The sequence below is a fragment of the Platalea leucorodia genome (genome assembly GCF_965183815.1).
Source record: "Platalea leucorodia genome assembly, chromosome: 5".
NCBI classification, from domain to species: domain Eukaryota; kingdom Metazoa; phylum Chordata; class Aves; order Pelecaniformes; family Threskiornithidae; genus Platalea; species Platalea leucorodia.
In genome coordinates this window covers 64,052,824-64,068,298 of record NC_138827.1, presented here as the reverse complement: position 1 = coordinate 64,068,298, position 15,475 = coordinate 64,052,824, and the positions used below count along the sequence as shown (strand labels likewise).

The following is a 15,475-nucleotide window of genomic DNA, read 5'->3' as shown; positions in this document are numbered from 1 at the left end:
TCCTGCAGATAATCATCTCTCCCAGCTTCATATACAAAGCATGAATAGTGGCATGATCTTTTAAACTCTCCTGCTCGTTAGCCTCCTCTGGTGTTCTAGTGGACAATGAACAGTGGCAAATACTCTGAAAAGTCCTGGATCATCGGCAAACTGTAGGTAAAAACCATCAGCAAAAAATGGACACAACCCTTTGCCCTCAGTAGAGATGATATATCAACTCCCTAAACATTGTTAGGATTAGCAGCAAACCTTGGACTATTAAGCTCAGCTAAACAGGTGCACTGACTTTTCCCAGTTTTTCTGATTAGACAAATTAGGCTGCATTGAGGAGTGAGGTTACCGAGACAGAGAGGCCTAGAATCTGCCTACCAAGAGCTGCTCACAGCTTCACATTGTCCTATCCCAGGGATGTACTCAGCTGTCCCTTCTCTTTCTTTCCCTTGTGTTCCCTTTTACCTCTCCATCTCCAGTCAACATTCACAGCGGCTCTGACTCACCGGAGACTGAGCTCTGCGCAACAGAGCCGTGCTTTGGAGGGAAGTTTAATTTACTGTGAATGTGCAAAGTTAGGTGGTAGTCTGTGAGGACAATAATTTAAAACAAAACAAAAAAATTCCTTCTCTCAGATTTATTGGCTTTTTGTTTCCAGAGATGTTCCCTTTTTATTTTAATATCTATCTGCTTGAGGGCCTCTTCTGATTCTTTTTCAGTTTCTAGGATCATTCTGAAACAATTCATAAAACCAAAGGAGGCTCTTAGGTACAATTTTAATGGTCTAATTTGTTTTCAAACTCAAGGAAAAAGAAAACCCAACTCTATTACTAATGACATAAAAGCAAGGTAGTAATAAAAAGAGTGATTTTTGTTATAAAGGGGAAAATAATTCTCTCTAGGCTTCTTTAACTAGATTATGTATAGCATATATTTTAAAGAGATCTAATGGCAAGGATGTTATTAATTTTCTTTATAATTAAAAAAGGGCTGATGACAAACGGATATGCAGTGGAGTCCATTTCTGTCTGCCCACGTTTCTCAGTGGAGCAGTCCTGTTCCCTACGGAACAGGCTAGCGGTGGGCTGCTCTTTGGGTGAAAGCATGCTTTGGGATATAACAGGCTAAAGGAAGAAGTAAGCAGAAGCTGAGTCTTAATTTATGGTTCTTTTTGAGGAAAAATGAGTATATGATTCTTTGCTTGAATAAGCCATCTCCTCTGTCTTCTTGGGGCTGGAGTCCCTAACGCCATCCCAGCTTTGATGGGGGCAGTATTTGGATTTTAGAGGCTCAGTGACTAGAATTGTTTTAAAGGAAGAAATAAGTGGCAGCTGAAGAGAAGCTCTTAGCTGGGACATGCGCATTTCAAATATATTGAGGATAGATTAAGATGTTGGTTGACCTTGGCAGCAAAGCTAGGTTGACTTGTTATCAAACAGGAACCATTCCAAGCTGCAAGACGGGGTTTGCTTTATTCACTCTCTGGTTCTTGTCCATGTGGGATGATAAGGGGTCCGGGGACTAGAGATAAGTACTGTATTTTGGATGGGTCTGGAAGCAGTAAGGAACAGATTTTTCTTCTGAGTTGGAGATGGTGAGCTCTGATGACATGAGACAACCTCATGTGGGCACAAAACAGTCTCTGTCCTTGCTCCACCCTCTACTAATCAGGCATTTTTCACTCCCTGTCCTAAGGTCTTTCAGACAGTTGCTGTTGGCCAGCAGCAGCATGTCATCCCATGAGTGACTGCATGGTGGAAAGGAAAAAAAATTATGTCTCCAGCACTGTATATTAGCAGCAAATAATAATCTTGTAGACCTTGGGATAATAAGTGCTGCTTAAATGCCAGACTTTTTTAGTGACTTTTTATTATGGTAGGAAATCAACTACATTAAAGTTGAGCCAGGTTTGTACTGGCATTTATCATCTGTTTTTTCTCAGTCACTTCTAGTCCATCCTGCTCTCAGCTTACAGATCTGCCACTCTAAATCCCTTTAAATCCCTCATTAAGAAGTTCCTCTTCCAGGAAGGCCAGTGGGGCTAACCTTCTTCAGGAAAAACACACTTGTTAATTAAAAGAACATTGATACTCTAAAAGATAGAGCCAAACCGTGGATCACTTGATTTATGTTTCTCATTTGTTAGAGGTGGGTAAAACACGTTTGGTTCAAAAGAGCCCTTCACTACAGCTGTACTGTGGGCCTGATTCTCCTTTGGGCAAAGTTTCACCAGCTTTAATTTGGAAGTAAAGTGCCCGTTATTTAATTACCCTCAATTATTACACAATCTAAACGTAATTCATATCCTCATAATTGTTGCAGGTACTCTAAGGCCTTTTTTTACTATTGAAAATTTTCACACCAGACTCGATTGTACTTGAAAGCATTGAGGGTTCTATGTAAAAAAAAATGCCCATATTTGCACCTGAAGAAGGATATGTGTTTGCAAGTGAGCTCACCCGTCTCTTGTTATTTGTCATTTATTATTTCCTCACTTAAAATGTTGTGGTCGCCCAGTGATGAACATGAAATTTGCCCCTGTGGCTGGAGGATGCTGTGCCACCTGTCCTGCCTCATCTGCTTCTGGAATTGAAGCACTTGCAAATAACTGGTGTAGAAATGAGCATATACGACAGTTTGGCTGAAATACGTGTTACTATCAAATGCGCTACCAGAAAAGAGGAGCTAGTCAGGAATAATGAGGATGAGTTAAAATAACGGGCTAGGTGTATCCAGAGTAGTTCACCACCACAGGCTGTCTGATGGATTGGGCTCTGTTGAGTTAGACTCTGCTTTGCTTTGTACAGGCCAGCAAAGGTTCAGCAGTGAGTGCTCCTTAAAGGCTGGCATCTGAAGCTAGGAAAGGATGTTTGCTTAGCAAATAACAACAACAAAAAATTCCAGTTGTTTCCCGTTGTCTCTCTGCTGGGGGTTACTGTCTTGCAACTCTGTAGAAAAAAAGAGTTTGCGTGAATGTCTGCTACTCTGGAAATATCTGATCGTGAGCATGGGAGAGGCTGTTTTCTTGGAAGAGCTGGACTGAGAAAGAAAGGGGACCTAAAACATTTTGTTTTTTCATGCTACTGTGTCCAAAGGTTGCAGCAGGGAGGTGGGAGCGGGCTCAGTTGAAGTGGTGGTCCCCATGTTCACATGTGTAGGAGAACATGGGAGGGAGACCTGACCCCACCGAGCAGAGTTTTGAGTTTTGTTGTGGGCCATGAGGTTTTGATAGCGCAGCACCCTTCCTCTGCAAAGCAAGGGAGGCATGTGTCAGCTCAGTGCTTATCCTCACTGGGAAAGCAGAAGCACCTAAACATGACATGAAAACAAGGTAACAGTCTGGTTCTAGCAGAAGTTAAAACCTTGGCTTGATCTCAAAAGACATGTGAACACTGCAGATTTCTTTGGTTTCCTGGGGAATTCAACCTCAAGTTACCGCTGTCTGTTGAGTGATATCAAGGAGGATATTGCTGTTTTAGAGAGGCTGCACACTCTGAATCAGACTTTGCAGCCTGGGTGCCTCTGGATCAGCACAATTATGATCTGCCTTTGCTCATAGCAGCCTAAAAAGTGATGTAATCCAAATATTGGATTCCGTGTTATAACAGCTCTTAATGTTGAGCTGACTTGGACTGTGCTCCTTTCTCTCTGCCAACAGGGATGCAGCGGTTGCATTATTTCTGTAGGCGGGCAGATTCCCAATAACTTGGCAGTGCCACTGCACCAGAGTGGAGTGAAGATCCTTGGCACAAATCCTTTGCAGATTGACCGGGCAGAAGATCGCTCCATATTCTCAGCTGTTCTGGATGAGCTGCATGTGGCTCAGGCTCCCTGGAAGGCAGTCAGCACACTGGTAAGTTGGGATGTGCATCTGGGAAACAATGAAGTGGCTGGGGGTTGTTATGAGCATCTGCTCAGGGAGGACCGACTTACTGATACATTTCAAGATTCCAAAGACATTTGACAGGTTTTTTTTGTTTGTTTGTTTGCTTTTTTTATACTGCCGATGTTGAAGAACTTTCTGATCCCTGTAAAGTGATGCTATAGCATCACTGGGAGTGGGGTGCAAAGTGGAAGGGAAGTGTCTTTAAATCAACTTTACACAACATGGAGTATATACCCAGCAAAAGTTAGCACCACTGTCAGGCTCCTCTAGTTTAACCTGCTGGCCTTGAAAACTATTCTAGCAGGTAGAGAATGCAAAGGAATAGACATGTGTCGGCACTGCTCTTTTTTCCTGGTGAAGGTCTATGGACAGGGAAGGTCTGAAGATAACAACTCAGGAACCAAGAAGTCATGTGTTATGTTCAGCTCAGGCTGTAATCCCCTACTTCTCCCTGCCAATCTTAATGGCTAGTAAAGTGCAAATAAAGTTAGAGTTGAATTTTGGTGTGACTTTAAAATATTTTCTTGTTCACAGCGTGTTTTTACTCCCTTTCTTTAGAGAGATGCAGTTGAATTTGCAAGCGCTGTGGGTTACCCATGTTTGCTGAGGCCCTCCTACGTTCTGAGGTAAGGGTCAACCATCAGAGCTCATGAAGTTGGGGATATGAACTACACAAGCCTCTTTGAGACAAGGGAGAGTAATTTCAGGGGACGTGTGGAAAACACTATGCGAGGTGCATGCGGCATAAAGCTGCCCATCTTAATGGGTGCGACAACTGCTCAAACCAATAAAAGAAGCCAATGGATCCCTTATGTCCATCAGGCACAGATCAAAGGTAGAACATAATCATAAGAACGTCTGTTTAGCTGCATTACCTTTTTCATATCTCAAGGCCAAAAACATGAACCATCTGCAATATTCCTTAAGGTTCCTGAGACTACTACCTGTACAATTAAGCCAGAAGATTGTTTGCCACCAGGAAAAACAGAATGGAACATGCTGAGGCCATTTATTGGGGTTGGCATCTGTTTTCAGAAAATGACACCACATCTTTTGAATTCAGCTTCTTATTTGCTAAACTTTTCTGCTTACAGGCATGTTTTATGTCCCTATGCTGTGGCAGCTGCTTCTCTTTAAACAGACTTTGTACAGAGCCACACATTTCCAATAGCTAGACTTTTTGAAGAAGTTATACCAGCGCATACACACAGCAAACTCACGCACTCTGAATGATCACTCTTCTCTGTAAGGCATTTCTTCATAGCTGGATGACTAGGCACAGAGAGGCAGTTTGCTGGACGCAGTTTACAAGTAAAAATAAATTGGAGACAGGATCCTTTTCATATGAAAAAGAGACACATATCAAAATGAATAGGCACAGTATTCATTTTCAGGGGAGAAAAAAAACCTTTTTATTTAAAAAGAAGAAAAGGAAAATTATTTCTTGTATTTTCAACCATCAAGGAAATATCCTTTAGAAGAGACTGCTGAATGTGACTTTTCTATCCAGTTTCTGAAGCTTGCAGTGGGGTTGCGAAACAAAGTTAAAAACCAGCACTCAGATCAGGAGGATAAGTTAGAAACTGTTCCTGATGTAATTCTCCAGATTTTTAGGGAACACTTCTTTTAGCCTGTTGTTTCCATCCATATTAAATTCAGTATAGGCCCTTTCCATTGTAAGTATTTGCTAAAGGGTGTTTGGACAAGTTTGGGGGACTTCAGGGAGAAAGATGAAACTGGAGGATGTAAAACTTGAGGAAATAGAAAGTGAAAAGCCCTAGCACAGCACACTGTCTGGCCTCTGTTTACAGAACAGCAGCAGGTCCACAGCTAGACTTCTTCATCCTTTGAACAGATACGGCCTTTAATATTTACCAGTTGCCTTGGAAAACTACATGCATTTCCCCACTAGTTATGTACTGTGTGCACCAGCTCACATCCTCAGCAGTGCAGCTAACATAGGTCCATGGATTTAATTGAACTCTATTGATTTACATCAGCTGAAGAGGTAGTCCGGTAAGTATAATCACCTAGGTACTTGCATCTATCTTAGGCTAAAGTGACTGATTTTGTGGGATAGATCTTTCCTCCACTTTTACCCACAGCCTCTGTGGGCTTGTCCACCAAAGCAATGGGGAAGCTGAACGTCAGTGGTGGAAGTTCCCAATGTAACACCTTTTTTAAAAATTTCTTGTCTTTAAAATGGACCTGAATCACTGTCTCTCGACTCATGCTCTCCCAGATTCCCCTCTCTGATATTACTGACAGCTACATTTCAAAGTAGCTTTCAGATACAGTATCTGTATTGGCTCTACCCCTCCCTTAAGGTCTGAGACGTTAGGGGAGGGGCCCAACAAAATGGCCAGCAAAGAACAGCCTGTTTTCATCTGCATTTACACTGTCGCACCATCACCAGTGGGCTGTGCATTGCTCGCTTCATCTGTCACTAATGAGCAATTGGGCTAACGTGAGCAAAGCATCTGTTTTGTCCTGAGCTCACAGCTAACCTGCACATGTGGTGAAAGTCTGGGTCCTTAGTGGGGCTATCAGGCTGACCAGCCATCTCCTCCAACTTAGAGGGAGCCTTAAAGGCTTGGGTCAGAAAGGGGATTTGGCAGCAGTGCTAAGGCTACACAACTACAGTTCTTTATTTGATTCTTTGTTATGATTCTGGAGGTCACCTGTCTTTTCTGGGAAGTATAACGGAGGTTCACTGGGTACCAGCTCTGCCTTTCTTTCAGTCAAGAACGGAGTAAGTGGCTTGAGTCAGGAGCTTGCTTGGCTAGTTTGTCATATAGAGGTAGTTGGCAACCCTGTGCTCTGGTGTCTAATGCTCTGATATCTCCTTGAAATCATGAGGGAAGCTGACCTGTTTTCTTTGCCATTCTCACAGTGGGTCTGCAATGAACGTAGTTTTCACTGAAGAGGAAATGAAGAAGTTCTTAGCAGAAGCCGCCAGAGTCTCTCAGGTACCAGTCTTTGCCCTGCCACTGCTTTTTCTTTCTGTATTGCATCTTCCTCACTCTTTCCTTTCCTTGTTTGTGGAAGAGCCAGTGATATTAGTTTGAACCCTCAGTTTGTCCCCTAATGGGCAGACCATGGGAGCCTGGGCAAGCATCCTTACTAATACCACTGGGATGCCCGGATGGAGTGGGGACGGCAGTTAGCTGTTAAACCACAACACTGTTGTACCCAGGCATCCATTTCTGACCAGTTAATTATATAAACAGATGTAGAGTAGTGGGCTGGGACCCTTCCTACTTCATGCTGGCATCTCACCAATGACTCTTTTTTTTTTTTTTTTTTAACCCTTTTAAATGCAGGAACATTTGCAAGATTTTGCTATGACATTTCACTCTCCAAATCATGTACTGAATTCCATTTTCCTCTGATAGAGAAGCAGGACTGCTGCCTGCTTACTGTTAATCCAGTGGGATTATTGATTTGCAGAGTATGTAACGCAGAAGATGAAAGCTCTGGTTTCTGTTTTAAATGTTTCTCAAAAGCTAATTTGGGAATTTTTTGGAAGTGTCTTTTTTACTAGCAAAGGGAAGGATTTGGTCTAGTATGTTGAAATTTAGGAAAGAAAAATCTGAGCAATTTCCAAAAGACATGAATGCTTCAGAACATAGTAAACAACGCAAAGCCTGTATTTCTTCTGTATCTTCTATCAGTGTTATTGTACAAGGGATGTTTGGAGAGATGAGAATATGGGAGGAAGAGAAACTTAAACGATCGAGGTTGAATGAAGAACATACAGAATTTGAAGTCTGACCTTTCAACAGTCTCTGAGTTTGGTCTCACCTGTTGGTCTGTTTTCTTCTGAGGATTTTTTTCCCCCCTTTTTTTTTTTTTTTGAATGATCACTGTTCAGAACAGTACTGTAGCACCATAAACACTACTGTCAAAGGAATCTTGGAGTTAATAATAAATAAGTCAAAAAGGAACTCTCTGAAAACACAACTGGCTATGGAAGCCAGACACGTTACTGCTTACTCAGGGGATTTCTTAGATGGTTAAAACTTGAACAAGAGCAAAACCAGGTGGTTTTTAAGTGTATGAGGCAAATGATGCAAGTTTAACGTTACAGCAAGAAAAGACAGAATGAAATGGAGATACCTTGCAAAGTAATAATATCCTGAAGGACAGATTAATGTGGTGGCAAGCAGACCACTTATTATCATCTTTGAACAACTTTAAAGGGATTTTTGAAAGTGGGAGAGTACCACTGTTACTTCCATCGGATGGAATTATGTAACCAATTCTCAAAAGACTTACAGGGTCAACCTGTAAGAAACCAGATCCTCAGCAATGCTCGGCCTCCCAAAACATCTAGCTTCTCTCTGTAGTTCATCTTAAGCACCCTGCTTTGTGTTTCCCCACACACTCACAGAAGCGGACCAGGCAGCTGCCCTAAGCCATGTTCAGTGGGACAGATCACTTGTGTTGCTGGATGACTTTATGATGGCAATGGATGCCCTAAAGGAGGCTGAGGCCCGGGAGAGTGACCTTAGCTTAACTTGTCACAGCTTGACTGACTTGGGCAATGTTCTTCTTCATTGCTGAGAGGTCTCATTCCTGGTACAAGACACCCTGCTGGGAGTTGAAGTTGTAGAGTCTTGGCAACGTGTGATGTATTCCTAGGGGAAAGGGTGGATGTTCCCATAGGATCCTTATGATGTCCAGTTCTGCTACACAAACAAGGCACTGATGCTCGCTGCATACATGACCTGTTGCACACCATGAGTCTTTGGGTGCTCAGGCCCTGATCCTGCAGACACTTGCACTAGAGATACATGCTAAATTTTTGCTACTGTAGTCAGATGGCTAAGCAAAGAATTCTTTCTTCATCCAGTATTTTTATATTGACAAAAGCCATAGTATAGTTGAAGCTAAGCTAGCAAAAAGCAAACTAGAACAAAAGTACTGTATTCTGCTTCTAAACTAGGGAGTTTGCTTCTATGCTTTTTCTAGCCTCATCAACGTTTTATGGCTTGTGAGTGGTTCCACAGAAGCTAGAATATTAGTTGTGCGCATACAACTGAATATGAGCGTCTTTGTGGGACACACTTCATTTTTTTTTCTGGTTACAAAGCCTTACCTAATTCTGCTCCACCCAACAGAGCATCTCCAGATAAAGTGCCTGATCAGTGTTGTTCTGTTGTTTTAGCTACTTTGCTGTTATGGTGTTGTGTCATTATGGCCTTTAAGTTGTCAGTAATGATCAAAACTTCTTGTGCGAGTTGAGACAGATTGGAGTAAACAAGGTTGTATGCACATATAAAATCTTGTGGTGAAAAACTGCAGCAAGACAGAAAGTTACAGGACACAAGCCACTAAATTTATGAAACATTGTAGGCTGTGACATTGTCCTTGCCTGTGAATTTACCCTTGCACTGATAAATGTAAGGAATTGTGTCTTGTAACTTTTGGAGTTGCTTTATATTTTTTCAAGAGGAGCCTTTTGAGCATGCACAGACTGTCATTTATTCCATTTTATTCTCTAATAAATAACAGACAGTTAATAGTGGATGGGACAGGTAAAATGTTGAGACATAAAGCTGGCCTGGAAGAATGTGGATTAGATTTTCAACTGTCTGTTGGAGCAGGTGGCTGGAAGGAGAAGGCATTAGGGAAGAGTAAGTAGTGTGGGCTAGCATACCTGAGATAAGCAGGAAGAAGAGGAAGGAAAACCGTGTATACCAGTGAATGTATTGAGAGTCAAGGACAGGTTGTTCCTGGCCAGCTATAATTAGTGGCAACTTCTCCCTTGGGAGACTTAGGAAACCAGGCAGAGAAATGAGAAAGGAATGGATCTGTTGCCTAAAATATATGACTTTTTAAAAGAGCAAACGGCCACTATACAAAGTCATCAAGTACGCCAAGAATCAATTACTCTGTGAAGCAGTATGCCCCGCGAGGTGACTGGGAGGCTCAGAGGAAAGAAGAACTGAAGATCTTGGAGGTAAGGAACATCTTTGGGAGACAGGATCAGAGGTCACTGTATCCATGCACATGTCCCACTAGCTTCTTTCTACCATGGTCTCACCTAAAAGCTCTTTGTGGTTTTTCCTCAAATTTCCCTGTCATGGTGACATTATGGAGGACTCAAACTAATGCACCAGTGGCTTTGGGGGAATCATGTCAAGTTTTCCCCCCCATTATTTCTTTGCAAAGTTCACTCATCTGTGGAAATAAGGGTATTAATAGATTGGTCTTGTGGGATTCTGCTTCCAAAGCTTTTCCAGTGGTGAATAGTGGAGCGCTTGGATGGTGCCCAAATACTCTCAAATAAAAACTTTCTTACTTTGTGTTGTCTTGATGACAGGATCACCCTGTGGTACTCACTAAATTTATTGAAGATGCCCGTGAAGTGGAAATGGATGCTGTAGCCAAGGCAGGAAGAGTAAGAACTTTGCTTTTCTTTAATATTAAACTTTTTTTTCAGGATTGGAGATTTGCAAAAATGTGTGGTTTGAATGATTTACTATACAGCCATGGGTTCATGCTGAGAAGAGTAGAGAAACAAGAAAAGATTAATTCATCTTAGGTTCAAAAACATCGTGCTTGAAAACCTCAACCTACCTTATTGTATACATCTAAATAGTTATTTTTTTAAGCATTGCTTAACCATGTGAATGAATCCTTTAGAATATAATTTTTACTGGATTTGCAAATCATCGACTTCACAAATTACTTTCATCAGAATTGTATCAGCATGTGTTATGATATTACCACCGTTGTTTTATTATTACAACTTCACCTTGCATTTCATTACTAATCAAAGACAGTTCTCACAAAAAAATCACAAACTTCTCTTTTGACAGAAGTATTCTGTTTTCAATCTTCATTTTTAAGCAGCAAACAAGATCACTTTTTCAATATCAAGGTAGTGCGCATTGGTGCAATCCATTCAGTTTAAATCCTTAAGCCTGAATTTCCTCAGCTTGCTTTTCTCCATGATTAAAACACCATAGAAGAGCGAAAAAACACATATACAAATGAAGTTAGTCCATACTTGTTTCTGTTGTGGAATGACAACTTTTTTGTGTTTGGCAAGCAGAACTTAGAGAGCTGGTTTAAAGCCTAATTAGCTTTTACCTTCTGAGTCAATGTGTGTTAGAGAGAGGAAGGAAGCCTTAGGACCTCTAGGCCATGGTAGGTTTTTTCATGTTTGCAGTTTCCTTAACCACGGTGTGAAAGGCGCTAACATGATCCCCTTGTTCATATGCCTTGTGTCTGCTTCAAGCCTATTCTCCCCAAAATTTAAGGAGATTCCCTTTTTTTTCCCCTGTCTGTAACCTCTTTTGGATACAGCTCTGTTCAGGAGGCTGTGCTGGTCTGTATTTAGCAGAGGGCATAGAGATGGGACAGTTCATGAGAGAGGGTGAGGTGACTAACTGCTCTCTCGTTACTGTATGCAGGTTATCTCACATGCTATTTCAGAGCACGTGGAGGATGCAGGCGTTCACTCTGGAGATGCCACCCTCATGTTACCCACACAGACTATTAGCCAGGGAGCCTTGGAGAAGGTAGGTGTTGCACTAGCACTGAAAAGAGAAAAGAAAATAAGAGTTTGAATCTGCTTTCCCCCTTTGCTTGGGAGAACTTAGAAGAGGAATTCAGAAGAAATCAAATCACCAATGTTTTTTAATGGCCAGCGTGATGTGCGCAAATGTAGGATGTTATTGTGCCCCCTGTGAGTGGCTATACTACACATAGGATCATCTGAACTGTATCCCATTAATTTAAGTAGTAGATGTACACGTTTTCAGACCCATTGGATTTTTTTGTTTCATTGGTTTAGGACCAGCAACCATGGCAGTAGAGGAGTGTCTAATCCATATATATGCCAGGGTTCACTTTACACTTCCTTTTCTCCCCCAATGATAAGATCAGGTGTATGACTTTCTAGCTGCCTGCCTTTTCTGGAAAGGATATCAGGATGAATGAACCTCACCCAAACTTGACTTTTACCCCTTTTGAGAATAAATCTAGTGATACAGTTAGTTGTCAAAATGCATTTTCTAAATGAAATGTGCCATCCCCTGTGATATCATCTTGGAAAGGATTTGCTTGGAAGCTAACAAGAGTTGTAATGCAATGGTCTGTGCTCCAGCTCTACAAGAATGTCCAAGGCCTTGTTTCTGAAAATGGTTATCTCCTGGAGCAAAGCTATTCAAATGCTTGTACTGAAATGGCACGTGATTTCTTGATAAACCTAGAAAAGACGACCATAGTGTTTTCTTCCAATTTGTTCCAGAGTATTTCTGCTAACACACCTCCTATGGATTTGTGATGGGACAGGCATGTTGGTGAAAGACTCTTGGGACACTTGTGAAACCGAGTAGATAATCTCAAATGGCAAAACATCATTATTCATTACTTTACCAAGAAAGGTGTAAAGGCTCCAGCGTGCAGCGTAGGAATTGCTACAGGCAGCACAGGCTTTTATTCTCTCTTTCTCCCTCTTTCCCTGGCTTTCTCACACACGTACATGAAGCTGTGTTTTTTACTTCTGCCCTCAAATGGCGCTTCAGGCTCTAGATTACCAGGCAAATTAAAAATATTTCCTTCTGAAAGATAATGCTATCACCAAAATGAGGGTATAGAGAGAAAATACACTAGGGCAGAGAGATGTGACATTTAAAGGAATCCACATGTGAGGTGATTTATTGACAGGATGCTGTCTATTTTGTGTGACTTATTTATTTTTAAAATATACATGCATTTTTACTTTCTTTATTTTTGTAGGTTAAAGCTGCTACAAAAAAGATTGCAAATGCCTTTGCCATCTCTGGTCCATTCAACATTCAGTTTTTGGTGCGAGGCAATGATGTGCTGGTAAGAGCTTTTTGTGACTGTTGGAGGAAGTTGGGCTCTGCCTTGGATAGTTAGGCGCATGGCCCCTGCAGTCCCTGTCATGGAAACTCTGTGGCAGTAGCAGCTGTGGGTTTCTAACCTTCCTTGTCTGACAATGTGTGGCTGACCTGTGCCACTCCTAGTCACACAGCTCTCCCTGTCTGTGTGAGAGAGAGCAACCACCCCTACCTACACAGTGCAGCCGTTGAGGGTGAAGTGAGTTTGGTTGCATCATCTGTCAGCACTAGCTTTGTTTTGTTGTGGACTGCTGTCCTTCCCAAAATTGTCAGTTTTGAATATGATGCACAGCACTGGGACCTGCGCCTCATCCTATGAATTGAATATCACTGCTTTTAGATCTCAGATATCCTCTCTTGTCTTTAGCTATTTCGATCATTAAAATAAGCCTTCCAAGTCATTGGAAAGAAAGCAAGACAATTTAAGTGTTTAAGTCCTTAATATAAGCCATTAAGATGGTTATCTAAATAGCATGGTCCTCATAGCTATCAGTAACAGAACTGCAGCAGATGTCTGACCCTGTATGGGTAACAGTTGGCTTTCTGTTGCTAATGGAAGAAGGTCAGAGGAACGTGAGCAGAGTATGACTGAGAAGATGGTGAATGGCAAGAAAACCTGACATGGTATAGAAGAGAGGCATTATTGGTGAAAGATCCTGTTTGGCCTATTAGTTGAGAAAAATGTGCTTACTGTTATTCACCTTTCTTCTGTTTCACACAGTTATTCAGAAACTCCACAGAGGGACAGAATGGAGTTTTTCCTTCCTTGCTTTCCCTCAGCTGTGCTTGCCTTTTCTCTGGATAACCCCTCTTTCGCATTCTGTGTTAACTTACCTATTCTTGTCGCCCTTCACTTCCCCTTCATTCTCACTTACAGCAATTCTTTTGCTTTTGATCTCCATGGTGTGCTTCTCAGCAGGATGCAGAACTTCTTTGCTTCTTGCTTGGGTCACTGAATGACTTTTGCATGTACGTGAGGAAAGTCGATAAGGATAGCCCAGTCATTCACGGAGTGGCATTACGAGGGAAGAAGAACAAGGTGGACTTCTCAAGATTGTACCTAATGTCTGTGCACACGTTTCCACGCCTCTTGCATACTAACTTAGGGTATAGTACAACACGTTTTCTGAAGTTCTAATTTTCAGACAACATAGATGAAACTCAGCTGCAGAACAGCAGACTCCTTGTGTCTCAAGCTGGCCACTACGCATTCGTCATCACTGTTTCTAATACTGAACACAATTTCTGTGCCTCTTATTTGGCAGTCTGAAGAGCATCTCTGCCAAGAGGAGTAAGGACTGATTTCCAGAAACATGAATCAATCTATTTCTTCACCGCACAGTACCTGACCGTGGTATTTCTCCTTTTTAATCCCATCAGGTGATAGAGTGCAATTTGCGGGCTTCACGCTCCTTTCCTTTTGTATCGAAGACTCTGGGTGTGGACTTCATCGATGTGGCCACAAAAGTGATGATTGGAAAAGAGTTTAATGAGTCATCCCTCCCCACACTGGAGCATCCCATTATTCCCTCCGAATACGTTGGGATTAAGGTATGGTTTCCAAAAGAACACCAAAAAAACCCACGACAGAACCAGCACCTAGCGCATTAATGGGCAATTAGTACTTTATTGCCCAGAGAGAACAATTTACTCATTGGCCAAAGGCCAAATTGACCTTTTGCAGTTTCCATAAGATAATGTACGTTGGGAATTTTAGAGAAAAATCAAAGGAAAATTATCCAGTAATTATTAACAAAATCAATCTCCCTTTGTTTCTTACTTCTAACCTGCTCTGAATCATGTTTATGAACTGCATAATAAATATGCACTTGCAGAATTGAACACTGAAGTTCAGGCTATTTCATAATACTATCTACTATATGTGTGGACATGTACAAATTTGTGTTTTGAGTGCCCCCCCCAAATTTTATCTTCAGGATTTGGGACATGGGCTGTTGAAGTCATGGAATCCCTTTATATGCACCATCAGTTAAAATGGGGGTGAAAGTCTTGGATCCTTTGATTTCAGTGGGGCCAAGATTTTACTTTTCATAATTACTAAGCTTATATAGCACCCAAGATACCAAAGTGTACTGTAGATATTTTTGAATGCTTAATGGAAGAAAAAAATTAATTGAAGTTCCTAATCATAAAAATCTAGAACAGCAGCGCAGAAAATACAATGGATAATGAGAATTGTTTATACAGAAACTTTCAAGCTTTAATAGTTTCCATATCGAGTGAAAATTGAGGAATCGGAAAACACCTAACATCTTTCCACAAATAAAATGTTCAGACCTATTAAAAGCCAGCTCAGGTTATTGGCAAGCCAGTCAGTCTAGAAGTAGCTTTACATTTTATTTTGATGCCACAGATAGGCATTGTCTGAAATTCTAATCTGAGACTTTTTTGGGTTTGTGAGTCTTATTTAGTTTTATAAATTTCTATTATTTAGACCTGGGGCTTCTGCACTGTTGTTAGTTAAACTGTCAAGAGTTTTGTTTCTCCTGGGAATGTTGGTTACAGTGTGGAAAACCCAACTATATTCTTGAAAATTTCACTACAAAGCCTTTTGTACTGCTTATGTTCTGTGTGGGTTTGTCAAATATAAAAACCTGCTAATGCCTTTGTAAATGCTAAACTTATAATAAAAAAAATATTCCAGTTAAACCTAGTTCTCGTTATTCATGCATCATATTTTCTGTCCTTTTACGTTTTT

The 15,475-nt window shown here is 41.3% G+C and overlaps 1 protein-coding gene across 1 annotated transcript in view; it reads left to right on the top strand.

The window, feature by feature from the left end:
• CPS1 (carbamoyl-phosphate synthase 1) overlaps nt 1–15,475 on the top strand; it is a gene marked incomplete at both ends in the record, with an annotated part of 94,877 nt that overhangs the window by 66,243 nt on the left and 13,159 nt on the right. The window contains 7 exons of the mRNA XM_082312098.1: nt 3,650–3,844; nt 4,436–4,503; nt 6,771–6,846; nt 10,206–10,283; nt 11,302–11,409; nt 12,632–12,721; nt 14,137–14,307. Of these exons, the coding sequence (XP_082168224.1) occupies nt 3,650–3,844; nt 4,436–4,503; nt 6,771–6,846; nt 10,206–10,283; nt 11,302–11,409; nt 12,632–12,721; nt 14,137–14,307 (786 nt within the window). The remainder of the gene's footprint in view (nt 1–3,649; nt 3,845–4,435; nt 4,504–6,770; nt 6,847–10,205; nt 10,284–11,301; nt 11,410–12,631; nt 12,722–14,136; nt 14,308–15,475) is intronic.